The 16,909-nt window shown below is 44.4% G+C and overlaps 1 protein-coding gene across 3 annotated transcripts in view; it reads left to right on the top strand.

Moving 5' to 3' along the window:
• The first annotated feature begins 530 nt into the window (after positions 1-530).
• xpo1b (exportin 1 b) overlaps positions 531-16,909 on the top strand; it is a 23,188-nt gene continuing 6,809 nt past the window's right edge. The window contains exons 1-18 of one of the 3 annotated variants that reach the window (XM_084460836.1): positions 531-654; positions 895-919; positions 2,384-2,515; positions 3,099-3,200; positions 6,875-6,947; positions 8,714-8,775; positions 9,011-9,055; positions 9,468-9,649; positions 9,943-9,991; positions 10,120-10,239; positions 10,539-10,667; positions 10,813-10,971; positions 11,972-12,169; positions 12,445-12,583; positions 12,906-13,087; positions 14,329-14,485; positions 14,578-14,741; positions 15,396-15,530. In XM_084460836.1, the coding sequence (XP_084316962.1) occupies positions 2,390-2,515; positions 3,099-3,200; positions 6,875-6,947; positions 8,714-8,775; positions 9,011-9,055; positions 9,468-9,649; positions 9,943-9,991; positions 10,120-10,239; positions 10,539-10,667; positions 10,813-10,971; positions 11,972-12,169; positions 12,445-12,583; positions 12,906-13,087; positions 14,329-14,485; positions 14,578-14,741; positions 15,396-15,530 (2,022 nt within the window). In that variant the 5' untranslated portion in view covers positions 531-654; positions 895-919; positions 2,384-2,389. Of the gene's footprint in view, positions 655-707; positions 920-2,383; positions 2,516-3,098; positions 3,201-6,874; positions 6,948-8,713; positions 8,776-9,010; positions 9,056-9,467; positions 9,650-9,942; positions 9,992-10,119; positions 10,240-10,538; positions 10,668-10,812; positions 10,972-11,971; positions 12,170-12,444; positions 12,584-12,905; positions 13,088-14,328; positions 14,486-14,577; positions 14,742-15,395; positions 15,531-16,909 lie in introns of those variants that run through there. The other 2 variants (XM_084460838.1, XM_084460837.1) reach the window with 2 other exon arrangements.

The following is a 16,909-nucleotide window of genomic DNA, read 5'->3' on the forward strand; positions in this document are numbered from 1 at the left end:
ATTTTAGTGCATATCTCAAAAGACATTCCTCGGGGCCAAAGTAAAGCATATGGAACTGTTGAACTACATTGCAATTTATTATTGAATATAATAATATTTATTTATTATTGAATAACACTTTAGCAGGACTTGAAGTGACAGATCAGACACTCTGAGCAGAGACATGTAGTCCATTCTGCTCCCAGTCCGCCCTCTTTTCCTGACCACGGGCGGAGCGAGTGCGTGGGCGCCTGAGCGACTTGAACCAGACGGACAGCTGGGACGTCCAATAGGCGATCGGCCGGGATGACCGTCAAATGAACCCCACCAATCAGAGTGTAAAGTGGGCGTATCCCCAGTCCAAACTTTCCGCGGCGCCATCGGCTGCAAACTAACCCGAGATGGAATCTCCCGGTCTGAACCGGTTTCAACCGGTTGAGAGTTAGTCGAGAGAGAGAAGAGACGCAGACGCATCTCTAACACCGCCCCGCTGCAAAAATCAATTAAGTCAAAGAAATAATTGGTCAATCAAGGTTTATTTTATTGCGTAAAATGAATCGGAGGGACATATTACTAAGCGTGCCGTGATCATAGTTTTTTGGAACCCACTTCAGTGGTCCTTATCTGGCATCATCAATACCCACACTGGAACTGGAGGTAGACAACGTTGCATAGGTAGATATTTATTCCTAACTAGCCAAATAACAGTGATATAACCTACTAGTATTTTATATACCTACTACTATTTTTTCATTCAGAGGCTTGGAGTCTTTGCTATGTAATTAACTGGGTTGCGAAATCAGTAAACTATCATTCTGCTTCGGTTGCAAGCTACAAAAGCATGTGACATGGGTTTATATTAGCTGAGGTCACACTAACTCTCTTGGACTCACTTTTGGAATTGATAATTCAAAGGAAGGCAACAGTCATTAAACGTTGGGTAAGTAGCCCCTATTTCCAGAGTGACACTTTATGAAGCAGTGTGACAGAGGGACAGTGTGACAGAGAGGGACTGTGATGTGACCGTGGGGTTGGGTCAGTGTCTGGGTCACTTTCTACCTACTAGATGGGTAGTTAAACACTTAAAGCGTATATATATATAAAAAAAATCAATTAACTAGGTAGTTTTAACAGGTTTTATCCCGTTAAGATAGTTGCAAGACGACTAACTGAAGTGGGTTAGTTTATAAACACGAGTGATGTGGGAGGGGTGCTTGTTTGGTAGTCAGGGTGATGCTGGCGAGCATGTAAATCACAACCTGCCACTTTTTCTGATTAACCGTTTTATTTCTTATTTATTTAACTACAACTGCAGGGAAAGTAGACTATCTTAGTGCTACATCTTGTTTTCCATGTTTTTAATGTTTATTTAATGTCATTTTATGTTTTTTTTTTTTTTTGTGAAGCACTGTTATTTGTTGTTGTTAGCTAGTGCTAGCTAAAGTCACTAGCTTGCTAAAACACTGAGCTGCATTTTTTGATAAAAATGTGCTATATAAATGTAGCTATTAAATTACTTAAGTTTAATATATTATTATGTCTTCTCATAGTAATATATTACTATGACTTCACTTGCAAGGCAGCCTTTTTGAAACTAAAAAAAAACAATTTAAAGCTAAAAATGACAAGGAACATACTAATCTACACTTTAGTCTGACTATTACACCCGCTTGTAAGGTCCAGACCTCATTATGTCCATCTCGGCTGGCTGACCACCCATGACCGATGGACATGATCGTATAAGTTATCAACTGGTGGCCCTACGAATATTAGGTCACTGTTTAGAACTAACACAATACATTGTTAGTGTAAATAGTTACCTGTTCTTGCTGCTTCAATTCTTGCCATTCAGTTATTTAACTCTTGATTCTGATGTGTGTATCTTGCATTACAGTGACAGAAACATACAGAAGCATAGCCACATGTCTTGCAGATGTAGTGTGACGTCCCACGTGTTTCTACTTACCTCCCATCCATGTATAGATGGGTATAGTTCAGTAATATAGTGAGCTATTTAATTCAAACCTTCAAAAGCAGTTTTAAGAAATGAAACTTTATTGAGGAATATTGCTGTTTTTTTTTTTTTTAGATTTTCTTATTTAGATATATAAAAGTGGCTTAGATGGGGAAACTGCACCTGTTTTAAAGTTTTCACCTAACCATACAATACATTTGTGGACGTTACCTGCTCATCTGGAGACCCCTGTGCATTATTTTTTGAAGCCTATGACACTGAATATATAGCTAATGCAGTGGTCTAGCTCATGTGTGCCTTGTTTACCCACGAGGAGGGTGGGCCTAGTGGTCAGCTGTTGGGAATGTGTGCACAAATGCTCAATTCACATGACTATGGCTTTCAAATGTTTCCTGTGCCCTCATAAGGCGTTATCCCTGTCCCTTGCAGAGCTCTATGCCAGCAATTATGACAATGTTAGCGGACCATGCAGCACAGCAGCTGCTGGATTTCACCCAGAAACTGGATATCAACCTGCTGGATAACGTGGTGAACTGTCTGTACCATGGAGTGGGACCACAGGTGAGTGTGGGGCTTTCTGGCACGGACTAGGGCTGCACAATTAATCGTGAATTAATCGTAATTATGACCTCCGCGATTAACTAATCGCAAAAGGCCGCAATTAATGTGATTAATGAGCTTTGAATTGAGTGTGCTAGGACTACACGGACGAATCACAGGCGCTTATGCTGTCTGACCAATCACATGCGTTCCTGCTGAGTGCGCTGTGCACAGCAATTTCACTGAGAAGACAGATAGCAGTAGGTCAAGACCAGTGTCACAAGAGTACCTGCAGCTGTGATTAGTGAAAAAATTAGTGAAAACGAGGTCAGTGAGTTAGTAGCAAGGAAGGCATCAACGTCCGTGATTTGGGAGCATTTTGGTTATTATATATTAAATATTAATCGCAATTATTAATCACAATTACCATTTTGAAGCAAATAATCGCAATTATTATCTTTTGTCATAATCGTGCAGCTCTAGCACGGACAACAGAAAGTATCATGTAGGCTAGCTCGAGATCAAGAAAAAGAGGAGTGAATATCCGATGGAGGGTTGTGGTAAACGTGCTTTTAATCTTTTGTCATGCGTTCCTTTATTACAGCAAAGAATGGCACAAGAAGTGCTGACACATCTGAAAGAGCACCCAGATGCGTGGACGAGAGTCGACACCATTCTGGAGTTCTCCCAGAACATGAACACCAAAGTAAGCCAGATCACCGGTGCCCTGCTGGAGGTCTCTGTGCTTTGAGGAAGTGCTGCAGTTCACTGGGACGGCCCAAACACACACAATGATAGGCCCTGCTGTGGATCTATCTTCCGACCCCCGTATATCTTCCTATGTCCAAAACTATGATTTAGAATTCGGGAGAAATGGTGGTTTTTACCTAGTTTTAACTCAACTAATGGCATTTGTTTGCTGGATGCCATATAGGCGTCTAGATCTACCCCTTAGCCACTGCTGTAGATCTGAAAAGATTGTATAGGTATAATCAATATGGTAAACGTTCTATTTCGCCTAATAAACAGTAAGGTGGAGTGCTTACCATCTGTCTTAAACCTATGGCATCTGTTTGAGTTCTGGTGTGGTTAGGAGCCTAGTGAGCCCAGTTATGAATTCACAGATGGTTTCACATGATCTAGACCGCCCCGGCCTCTAGACCGCCCCGGCCTCTAGACCGCCTCGGACTCTGAATGCCTTTCATCTGATAAGTCATCAGCTTCCACCATCTATACAGTGACATGCCGTAGTGTTGTGCTTACGCTGCACTCACTCAACCTAAATTACCTGCTGGTTCTACAAACTCAATGCCCAACAGTCAAGTGAACTTGACTATCACGAGATGTTTTCATTTTTTTTGACAGAACAGAGATTGAATTGGTCATTTCAGATAAATGAAATCTTGTCTTGCCGTATTAGTATGTAGTAATAGTTCACTGCTCTCGTTGAAAGTAGAAAAGGTCAATGCATTTAAGTCTTCCTCAAAGTGCTGGTAACGTTTGCCTTGTTCCTTTTTGCTTGCCTGTGAGATTGCTCTTCACACTGACATCCATTACTAATGTCTGAGTTGATCTATCAACAGTATTTGTAGTTTCAAATTCGTAACTATCCAAAATGAGGGCATTAGAGGAAAGGAAGGAGACAGAACAGGTAAACGCCTCTTGAATTTGTCTAAATTCTGCATTCACCTATTTCACTTGTTGACAAAACAACAGATAAACAGTGCGTCATATGGAGAGAAACACCTGTGAACATTTGGCTTTTTTTCCATAATTGATCATTTTACTTAACTTTCTTTTGAAGAAATTGATTGAATTCAAGTTGTGACTATGATATTAATCACAATGTTCCATTATGTTGATTGCTTGTAATAGGAAGAAAAGGGGTGTGTCATCCCGTTCACCTTGACACAGCTAGGCTTTGACGACAGGCCTCAACAAGGTCTACCCTTTTATTCCCTTACTGAATTCTGTTCATCCGTTTCTAATGCATCTGTTTCATTGGGCAGAGGGAGGGTGCGGACTGCAGTAGGCTCCGTGGTAGAGAGGTGTAGCGACGACGGATGGCGGTGTTTTCATCTGTAGGGATCATGGCTTCCTCCTTTATCTTATTGTCTCTTCCCCTCTCCTCTTCTCCGAGCTGACCTCGCCATCCTCAAGACCTTGCAATTAGGCGGCGATGACGACAGACGGTTGCAAGGTCTTGCCGTGTCGCTATTTCCTCCCTTTTGGCCTCTTTTGTGTTGTTTCTGTGTCTTTTGGGAAATTAAAGGTGTAACAAAAAAGGTCCTCAAAGGGTATAATAGGATTTGGATTATACCTGTTATTGGTGTGTAGTTTAATAGCTTAGACAGGGTAGTTCACCTTTAATACCTCCACCCCCCACATGATCCACCGTCCCCTCACCACTGACCTCCTAATGCATCACCTTCTCAACCCTCCCCCCTCAACACTGACACCTCCCAACACATCACCTTCTCAACCCTCCACCCTCACCCTGCCTTTCGACACTGATACCTTCTAACGCGTCTCATTTGTTATTTTGGACCTTTTGGATTGGTGATCCCTACAGTTGAAACACTGTCGATCCAAACAACTAGCTCAATAACAAATACACTAACTTATAAAATGTTTTTTTTCTTGCTTGACTTAATAAAAAAAAAAACTAGGTATGAATAGGACAAAATAAATTGGACCTGTGGTTGGGTCTTGCTGTTCCTGAAGAGACACACCAGTTCAAGGTGAAAACAGGGTTAGGGTTAGACTTTAATTGTATAAATGTTTTTTGGGGGTGGTTGAATTTCATTAGGGTGTGGCTTTATGTGATTTGTATATCCGCACACTGGAATAATGCTTCTGCCTGAACCAGGGGTTAAATTGGGATTTGGCCCTGTGTTCATGGCCTTGGCATGGGTATCAGACACCAAGGTGTACTCACTCATAAAATAATCTGATAAAACATTGTTTAATGGGGTATCAGACGAACACCAAGGTATACTCACTCATAAAATAATCTGAGAAAATATTGTTTAATGGGATATCAGACAAACACCAAGGTGTACTCACTCATAAAATAATCTGAGAACATTGTTTAATAGGATATCAGACGAACACCAAGGTATACTCATAAAATAATCTGAGAGAACATTGTTTAATGGGATATCAGACGAACAACTGACAACTGACTAGTGAAACCAAAGGGAAGCAAACCCAGGAGTGTCGTTTTAAGACAGTAACTAAATTGAATTGTGATTTAGTTTAATGGTGAACATGAAATGGCTGCATTCTTTTAACAATAAAGACAAAAAAATGTACAAATAAATTAAATGTTGAGGATAGATGTGTTGGGGTTGAGCTCTGGCTGATGATGTTTGGAGACCCATGTGCCGGGGCTGACCCCTGGATAACCCCGGGACAATTTGACCCCTGGTCTGACCTTAATCCAACATGCAGTATACCTGACGAAGAGCTTGATATTCAGATATAGCAGTGAAGACGAGGTTTTCCAATGTGCGGGTATACTTTTCATTTTCTATGGCCATTTATTGTTTTGTTTTTGGAAGTGTTCAACTACAGGTGCATCTCAGAAAATTAGAATATTGTGAAAAACTCAATTATTTTCCGTAATTTAATTCAAACAGTGAAACTTGATTGTATTCTAGATCCATTACACAAAGTGAAATATTTCCAGACTTTTTTTGTTTTAATCTTTATGTACAGTATGTTCATTTATACACACAATATTTGGTGGGGGCTCATTTTGGACAAATTACTGCATGTAGAGCTCAATGTCGAGCGTGGCATGGCGGCAATCAGCCTTGAAATATTTCACTACATGTGTAATGAATCTATAATATATGAAAGCTTTACGTTTTGAATTAAATTATGGAAAATAATTAACTTTCCACAATTCTAATTTTCTCAGATGCACCTGTATATGCAATTTATAATAGGGTCAGAAAGATAAGCGCTCATTTAAATTAAATTAATCCACAACAGGCCAATGTTCATTATTTAGGTACATATAATGAAGTAGTGTATCTGGTAATGCCGGCGAATGGTCAAACAGGTTAACGTTGTTACTTGTCACTGTCTTTCACTGTCTGGTGTGATGATGGGAGAAACAGCAGGACTTCTCCAGGCCTCAGTGTTCTGCCGACGCGTAGAGACCAAGTCAAAACCCAACAATGTTTGCATTAAGATCTATCTGCATGATATGAGGTTGAAATCAGCATTAAAAAACGATTCTACTATAACAGGCAGGCACAATTCAGAGAGAACCTTTATGGTTTGGTTCAGTTACTGTAATGGACAGCTTGCTGATCTCTCCCCATGTAGGGACACCAGTCGCTAATGCTGTTCTCTCTTTACACATTACAGTACTATGCTCTGCAGATTCTGGAAACAGTTATCAAAACAAGATGGAAGATCCTTCCCAGGAACCAGTGTGAAGGTGAGCTGCGATGACGATTAAGATTAAAATGGGTGATTGACATTGGTGTGTGAAAAGGCAAATCCTGGATTTGCAGCCCATCATGGCGCATCCCGTCCTCGCATTTCAAATTGCAATGAATGCATCTACTTGAGGGTACGACTGACAGTGTCTTATCACCTGCCTAGACCACACACACCCGTCTTTAGGGAAGTTTACTTTTGCTAAGTTTTTGTCTGCTTGCTGTTTATCCCAAACAGAAAGCCAGTTAACTGATCTCAAAGATGGTAATCTTGGTAGATTATCACTTTTCCTCATTGCCTCAAAGATGGTAATCTTGGTAGATTATCACTTTTCCTCATTGCCTCAGAGATGGTAATCTTGGTAGATTATCACTTTTCCTCATTGCCTCAAAGATGGTAATCTTGGTAGATTATCACTTTTCCTCATTGCTTACATGGGAGATTGGCCTCTGGGAGAAGCTGTCGGTATTCAGACTTTACCAATCACATGTATTTTCCACCCAACATGTTAACCACAGTATTTTGATACAATTTAACCTTTATTTAATGCTAAGAAATGCTTTCTAGGTCAATCATTTTGTATTGATAACCTGTGCCTTGTGGTGTTTTGTTTCATTGATATCTGATGCTAAATCAGCAAATCAACTTGATTACAAAATCTCCCAGACAGTCCACTTGAGAAAACCAGTGATTTTAGTGTCTCTTATCAGTCTTCTCAAGTTTGCTGGCTACTCTGCCCTCTGCTGCCACCTGCTGTTCACATTTCTATTCACAGGCATGTTTACCAAAGAAAGGAATGATAGTTATTTATCTGACACAATGGAGAAGAAGCAGAAAAAGTAAAGAAGTGTTCCTACTTTTAATCAACCCTCAAAATACACTCGACTATGAGCTAGATATTTGATTAGTGGGAATGGAATTGGCAATAATCACTTTTTTTTTTGTAATTTGACAGATTTTTCTTGCATCCAATATTCTCAAATTTTCTTTTTCTTATTGACCTAAGACTTCCCTGCCTCTGACCGTAGATGCGTGACAAAGCCAGAGCAGGGCGATGGGCAAGTATGTCTTTCCCCCTTGCGTCAGAGTTGCAACTTACTTCCTGGTCTATCCGCTACAACCCACCACACACACACACACACACACACACACACACACACACACACACACACATACAGACATGCCACAACAGTAGCACTGCTCAGAGAAGGCTGGCTCCTACTCTGCCAACAGGAAACCCCTTCCATTTCTGTGTGTAAACAAATGGATTGATTTGGACAAATGTAACCGTCACACAGACATCATTGCCTCTTTGCTTTCATCACCACTGAACTTTAACAAACTCGGTTACATCTGCCAATGATGCCCATCCATATGGTGCACAACTCTATCAATATAGTTATTACTATAACTGTGTTTTTCTGCCTGGTGGGTGTCTAGTTCAGTCGGTAGACCATGAGATTCTTCATCTGTCTCGCTAAGCATTTCATTGTATATGATACCCGTATCATGTACATATGACAAATAAGTTTTATTTATTTATTTTTGTCGTTCATTCAGCAGTCCCACAGTGTTGAATAAGGCGGTAGCTCTTATACCAAGACTAGCTCTACAGCTCCAAACGCTAAATCCAGAGGACTCAAGATGAATAGCCAGCTAGAGTAGAGACATGCATGACAGCAAGCCGACTGGTGGAGCCTTCTGTGAGTCCAGCAGCAGAACGAACTCACGCCATCTTTTCCTGTTGCTTCTGCTTGCTTGCAGGGATTAAGAAGTACGTAGTTGGTCTTATTATCAAGACTTCTTCAGACGCCACAAATGTTGAGGTGAGTATGTCTTCTATGAAGATATAGAGAGATAGATTTGGCCTTTTTACTGAAATGTTTTAAGTGATAATAAGAGCATTATCAACCAGCACTAATGTTGGTACTGTCATTTTATGTGGACGTCCTTCACAATGGGGCTAGTCAGTCACTGACATCTATTAGAACAGTATCAGCAATACATTGTGACCTTTGAACTAAGTATTAAGACTACTGCTATCGTGTTTTTATATTTCAGAAAGAAAAAGTGTACATTGGAAAGCTGAACATGATTCTTGTTCAGGTAAGAATTCTCTTCTTCTTCTTCTCCTTCTCCTTCTCCTCCTCCTTCTTCTCCTTCTCCTCCTTCTTCTCCTCCTTCTTCTCCTCCTTCTCCTTCTTCTCCTTCTCCGTATTATTCATTGATCCCCAGGGGTGAAATTGCACTGTTACTGCATCAAAAGACAACAAAGTAACACAATCTAGACTAAATATCAATTTACTATAGATTTTTAAAAAGATAATACAGAAATCCAAATGTACAAGAGTACAAATAAGTAGCAACCTAAGTCAGTTGTGTATGTATGTGTTTATGTACAGTATTATATGAATGTGTGTTTGTTTGTTTGTTTGTTTGTTTGATTGATTGATTGATTGATTGATTGATTGATTGATTGATTGATTGATTGATTGATTTCCCGTCTCCCCATGCCCAGATCCTGAAGCAGGAGTGGCCCAAGCACTGGCCCACCTTCATCAGTGACATCGTGGGCGCCAGCCGCACCAGCGAGAGCCTGTGTCAGAACAACATGGTCATCCTCAAGCTGCTCAGCGAGGAGGTGTTCGACTTCTCCAGCGGCCAGATGACCCAGGTCAAGGCCAAGCACCTCAAAGACAGGTGAGCTCTTTAAATACCACCACTATGAACTTTCATAATTTTCATAATTTTCATTTTCAATTTTCATAATAGGAAATTTGGCATTTCAGCAGTGGGAAATTACAGCAAAGGCTGGAAAGGCAGCAGGCATAAAAAACAAAGAATACATACATACATACATACATACATACATACATACATACATACATACATACATACATACATGCAGACTGTATTGATATGTATAGTAAGGGGTAATCAATGGGAGTATAAACGTCATCATCCATCTCTAAACTATGATGTCTTTCTTTCAGCATGTGCAACGAGTTCTCCCAGATATTCCAGCTTTGCCAGTTTGTAATGGTAGGCTTATCTCTTTCCCCCCCAAACCTCACCTCTGATATTTCACAAGAACATAAAAACCTTTTCTTATCTTCCCCTGTCTGAGTTTGTCCACTAATAAATCCTTTCTTTTGATTGGTTGTTCTAAGGAAAATTCCCAGAATGCCCCACTGGTCCATGCCACACTGGAGACCCTCCTGCGTTTTCTGAACTGGATTCCTCTGGGTTACATATTTGAAACCAAACTCATCAGCACACTCGTATATAAGGTATATAACACCCCAACACACATGTACGCCAATATTGAATCTTACTGCCCAGTTTGAAATTGACCTCCAGTCCTCCCACTCAATGCAATTAAGAACAACTTCCCCATCTATAATACTACCTTCCACTCTCTGGGATCCCATCTATAATACTACCTTCCACTCTCAGAGATCCCATCTATAATACTACCTTCCACTCAGGGATCCCATCTATAATACTACCTTCCACTCAGGGATCCCATCTATAATACCACCATCCACTGTTCCCTGACACATCCTCCTCTCTTGCTGCTCCGTTCCAGTTCTTGAACGTTCCCATGTTCCGCAACGTCACACTCAAGTGCCTGACGGAGATCGCTGGCGTGAGCGTCAGCCAGTACGAGGAGCAGTTCGTCACGCTCTTCACCCTTACCATGGTGCAACTCAAACAGGTGGGCGTAGACGCACACAACACACACAGTGATGTGGGTAGTGTATATAGTCACATGATGCTCAACAGTGGCACACGCATTTACTTGTCGGGGAGATGCGCATCTCTCAACGCTTGAGTGTTGGTTTCTGCGTGTCCTCCTCCAGATGCTCCCCCTGAACACCAACATCCGCCTGGCCTACTCCAACGGGAAGGACGACGAGCAGAACTTCATCCAGAACCTCAGCCTGTTCCTCTGCACCTTCCTCAAGGAGCACGGCCAGCTGATCGAGAAGAGGCTGAACCTGAGGGAAACTCTCATGGAGGTAGGAACCAACTATTAATCGATTTTTAAAACCTGAGGGAAACTCTCATGGAGGTAGGCACCAACTATTAATCGATTTTTAAAACCTGAGGGAAACTCTCATGGAGGTAGGAACCAACTATTAATCGATTAATCGATTTTTAAAACCTGAGGGAAACTCTCATGGAGGTAGGCACCAACGATTAATCGATTAATCGATTTTTAAAACCTGAGGGAAACTCTCATGGAGGTAGGCACCAACTATTAATCGATTAATCGATTTTTAAAACCTGAGGGAAACTCTCATGGAGGTAGGCACCAACGATTAATCGATTAATCGATTTTTAAAACCTGAGGGAAACTCTCATGGAGGTAGGCACCAACTATTAATCAATTAATCGATTTTTAAAACCTGAGGGAAACTCTCATGGAGGTAGGCACCAACTATAAATCGATTAATCGATTTTTAAAACCTGAGGGAAACTCTCATGGAGGTAGGCACCAACTATTAATCGATTAATCGATTTTTAAAACCTGAGGGAAACTCTCATGGAGGTAGGCACCAACTATTAATCGATTAATCGATTTTTAAAACCTGAGGGAAACTCATGGAGGTAGGCACCAACTATTAATCGATTAATCGATTTTTAAAACCTGAGGGAAACTCATGGAGGTAGGCACCAACTATTAATCGATTTTTAAAACCTGAGGGAAACTCTCATGGAGGTAGGCACCAACTATTAATCGATTTTTAAAACCTGAGGGAAACTCTCATGGAGGTAGGCACCAACTATTAATCGATTAATCGATTTTTAAAACCCAGCCCTATACATGAGAAATACCAAGTGTGAATCACATAGAATCAGTATGAACAGAAAAATACTGGAAGTGGAATTTTGATGTTCAAAATGGCAACTATCTCCACTTTCTGGGTTATGGACGACTAATATCCCGATGGCTTTTCATCGGTGTAGTGTTGCTGAAGCAGCTGCCCAGTGACCCCTGACCCCTGTCCCCCCCAGGCGCTCCACTACATGCTGCTGGTGTCGGAGGTGGAGGAGACGGAGATCTTCAAGATCTGCCTGGAGTACTGGAACCACCTGGCGGCCGAGCTGTACCGGGAGAGCCCGTTCTCCACCTCCACCTCCCCGCTGCTGTCCGGCAGCCAGCACTTCGACGTACCGCCCCGACGACAACTCTACCTGCCCTTGCTCTCCAAGGTACCACACACACACACACACACTCACACACACACACACACACACACACACACACACACACACACACACACACACACACACTCGCATGACACCAGATGGCTCTACCTACCTGTGCTCTCCAAGGTACGCCACACACACACAGTCAGATGACACACACTCCATTAACATGCTGTTACCCCTGCCCCAGGTGCGTCTGCTGATGGTGAGAGTGTGTAGTGTGCTGTGTGTGTAGTGTGCAGTGTGTAGTGTTGTCTGAGCTGGTACCCCTGCCCCAGGTGCGTCTGCTGATGGTGAGCCGCATGGCCAAGCCGGAGGAGGTGCTGGTGGTGGAGAACGACCAGGGGGAGGTGGTCCGGGAGTTCATGAAGGACACAGACTCCATCAACCTCTACAAGAACATGAGAGAGACACTGGGTAAGGCTGTGTGTGTGTGTGTGTGTGTGTGTCTGTGTGTACCTGTGTGTGTGTGTGTGTACCTTTGTGTGCGTGCGTGTGTGTGTTATGTTTGATTTTGCATTTGAGAACCCATAGGAACTTAACAGTATACCACAGCGCAACATGGCTGATCGTGATGATTTCATGTTCACCCAAATACCTGATTACCTTTCAGTCTCTCCTCTCTCTCTCCCTCTCTTTCACACACACACACACACACACACACACACACACACACACACACACACACACACACACACACACACACACCCTAACTGCTCCTCCCTCCCCTCCCCTCCAGTGTACCTGACCCACCTGGACTACGCGGACACGGAGCGCATCATGACGGAGAAGCTGCACAACCAGGTGAACGGGACGGAGTGGTCTTGGAAGAACCTGAACACGCTGTGCTGGGCCATCGGCTCCATCAGCGGCGCCATGCACGAGGAGGACGAGAAGAGGTTCCTGGTCACCGTCATCAAGGTACCAGGGAGAGGGACACTACAGCTAGGGATGTTGAGAGTGAGCTACGAGAGTGAGCTATTTGAGAGTGAGCTATTTGAGAGTGAGCTACTAGAGAGTGAGTTACTAGAGAGTGAGCTACTAGAGAGTGAGTTACTTGAGAGTGAGCTACTTGAGAGTGAGCTACGAGAGTGAGCTACGAGAGTGAGCTAATTGAGAGTGAGCTACTAGAGAGTGAGTTCCTAGAGAGTGAGCTACTTGAGAGTGAGCTACTAGAGAGTGAGTTACTAGAGAGTGAGCTACTAGAGAGTGAGCTACTAGAGAGTGAGCTACTTGAGAGTGCGCTACTAGAGAGTGAGCTACTAGAGAGTGAGCTATTTGAGAGTGAGCTACTAGAGAGTGAGCTACTTGAGAGTGAGCTACTAGAGAGTGAGCTACTAGAGAGTGAGCTATTTGAGAGTGAGCTACTTGAGAGTGAGCTACTAGAGAGTGAGCTACTAGAGAGTGAGCTATTTGAGAGTGAGCTACTAGAGAGTGAGCTACTTGAGAGTGAGCTACTAGAGAGTGAGCTATTTGAGAGTGAGCTACTAGAGAGTGAGCTACTAGAGAGTGAGCTACTTGAGAGTGAGCTACTTGAGAGTGAGCTATTTGAGAGTGAGCTACTTGAGAGTGAGCTACTAGAGAGTGAGCTATTTGAGAGTGAGCTACTAGAGAGTGAGCTACTAGAGAGTGAGCTACTAGAGAGTGAGCTACTTGAGAGTGAGCTACTTGAGAGTGAGCTACTAGAGGGTGAGTTACTAGAGAGTGAGATATTTGAGAGTGCAATGTGAGAAGGTTCAGAGGTGCATTTCCACTCAACGTTTGGAAAATGAGGCAAAACCAACTGTCAAATATTTGCACAGTAGTTGTTCATCACAGCACCCCCTTGTGGCCTGACTGTCCCTCAACAGGGCGCTCAAATCTCATGGCTCAAGGCCACAATAATGTCAGTATAATGCCTTGCTGTGTATATAAGAACTGTAGTGTGATTCGGTAGCTAGGCAAACATTGGCAATTGCCAAGTTGTATGAATTATATAAACAAAGTCTTTGTGGACTGCTTTTAGGAAAGAAATGCTAGTGGATTTAGAAAAACTTAAAGGTTTATGTATGGCAAAGTTTTAATGTGGTGAATTAAAGTTTGTGTGTGTGTGTGTGTGTGTGTGTGCGTGTGTGTGTGTGTGTGTGTGTGTGTGTGTGTGTGTGTGTGTGTGTGTGTCGCAGGATCTGCTGGGCCTGTGTGAACAGAAACGGGGGAAGGATAACAAGGCTATCATCGCCTCCAACATCATGTACATCGTGGGTCAGTACCCGCGTTTCCTCCGCGCCCACTGGAAGTTCCTGAAGACGGTGGTCAACAAGCTGTTCGAGTTCATGCACGGTGAGATTGGGAGACAGGGTGGATTGTGGGTAGTGGCGAACGGGGGTATCCCTGCGTCTCATCTCACGGCGCCGCTACCTTCTTCCCGGCAGAGACCCACGACGGCGTGCAAGACATGGCGTGCGACACCTTCATCAAAATCGCCCAGAAGTGCCGGCGCCACTTCGTCCAGGTGCAGGTGGGCGAGGTGATGCCGTTCATCGACGAGATCCTCAACAACATCAACACCATCATCTGTGACCTGCAGCCCCAACAGGTCCGCCTCCGCCCGACAACGACCAATCACAGTCCAGCAGTTTGCACCACACACTCAATTGCTATTGGCTCTGTGCACCAGCTCCACTACTTCCTGAAAGTCACTTTGCATCTTTATTTCCTGTCCAATATGATTGGATTAAGTGATTAATCAGACCGGCAGACCCAGCGCACACCTGATTAATCACTTAATCCAATCATATAGGACAGGAAATAAAGATGCCAAGTGACTTTCAGGAAGTAGTGAAGCTGGTGCACAGAGCCTATTGAGATGGGAGGAAGCAAGCAAGTTAAACTGCTAGGTCCGATCTCGCAATCTGATTGGTTAAGATCCATTGTATATTCACGATGTCCCGCTGGTGAAGCCTCGTTACCGTTCTATTTCAGTTATTACCGCGCCGCATGTTAATAAGACCTAGCTATCTTGTATAGTATATGATATAATGACGATAAACCACGCCCTCTTCGGAGTTTAGCTTAAATCAAGGGAATCTGTCTTCATATTGCCTCAATCTTTTCGGATGTAGGGGAGTAGCCAGGGGTAGGGGGCTACGGAAGGAGCTAGAAGTTTCTGCTACCTTCTCTCCATCTGTCACCAAGACTCGGAGGGATTCTCGGGCGGTATGTGACGGGCATGTTCTCCGCGCGTTGGCAGGTGCACACGTTCTACGAGGCGGTGGGGTACATGATCGGGGCGCAGACGGACCAGGCGGTGCAGGAGCACCTGATAGAGAAGTACATGCTGCTGCCCAACCAGGTGTGGGACAGCATCATCCAGCAGGCCACCAAGGTGGGTCACACGCACGCGTCTACGTCCCCAAACCAGGGGCTAGCACGCCATGTGAGGCCATGTGATGGGAGGCCATGTGATGGGAGGCCATGTGATGGGAGGCCATGTGATGGGAGGCCATGTGATGTGAGGCCATGTGATGTGAGGCCATGTGATGTGAGGCCATGTGATGTGAGAGCATGTGATGGGATGCCATGCGATTTGATGTGAGGATGGGAGTCTTTTTTTTAACATTTGTGAATTAAATCGGAAATCAAAACCTACCAGCTAAATTTCCACTAAAAGTTTAGACTTTAACAAGGACCTGTGTTTTAAAATGGACTGGTATTAAATTAGACTAATGAGCTCCAGTCTTTAATGGAGGCTAAAATGTCCATTTCACGATCAAACTCTGATCCCAGCTGCCCTGGACGGTCTCTACCGTCGCACGCGCTGACCCCTAACCCCGTCACGCCCTAGACAGCGCTGCCCAGCCTAACCCCGTCACGCCCTAGACAGCGCTGCCCAGCCTAACCCCGTCACGCCCTAGACGGCGCTGCCCACCCTGACCCCGTCACGCCCTAGACGGCGCTGCCCAGCCTAACCCCGTCACGCCCTAGACAGCGCCGCCCAGCCTAACCCCGTCACGCCCTAGACAGCGCTGCCCAGCCTAACCCCGTCACGCCCTAGACAGCGCTGCCCAGCCTAACCCCGTCACGCCCTAGACAGCGCCGCCCAGCCTAACCCCGTCACGCCCTAGACGGCGCTGCCCAGCCTAACCCCGTCACGCCCTAGACAGCGCCGCCCAGCCTAACCCCGTCACGCCCTAGACAGCGCTGCCCAGCCTAACCCCGTCACGCCCTAGACAGCGCTGCCCCGCCTAACCCCGTCACGCCCTCGACAGCGCTGCCCCGCCTAACCCCGTCACGCCCTAGACAGCGCTGCCCAGCCTAACCCCGTCACGCCCTAGACAGCGCTGCCCAGCCTAACCCCGTCACGCCCTAGACAGCGCTGCCCAGCCTAACCCCGTCACGCCCTAGACAGCGCTGACCACCCTGACCCCGTCACGCCCTAGACACGCCCTAGACAGCGCTGCCCAGCCTAACCCCGTCACGCCCTAGACAGCGCTGCCCAGACATACTACCTTGTCATAACATTGCGCCTTGAAATTTGCCCACATCCGTCGCTGTCCATAACACGACATTCGTCTACAGCTGTCAACTCGCGCATGTGACGCACATTACCGCTGCGCAAAGGATTGTGGGTCAGAATAGCCAGAAAAGCCTGCTGGCTTGCATACTGCAAAATACGACCGGATGTAGTAGGTCATCCTGGTACTTTTGCCATACTGCATGTGGCATACTATGTATTGGGACATACTACATCCTGTTTTGGCATAC

The sequence above is a fragment of the Borostomias antarcticus genome (assembly GCF_949987555.1).
Source record: "Borostomias antarcticus genome assembly, chromosome: 34".
Classification (NCBI taxonomy): Eukaryota; Metazoa; Chordata; class Actinopteri; order Stomiiformes; family Stomiidae; genus Borostomias; species Borostomias antarcticus.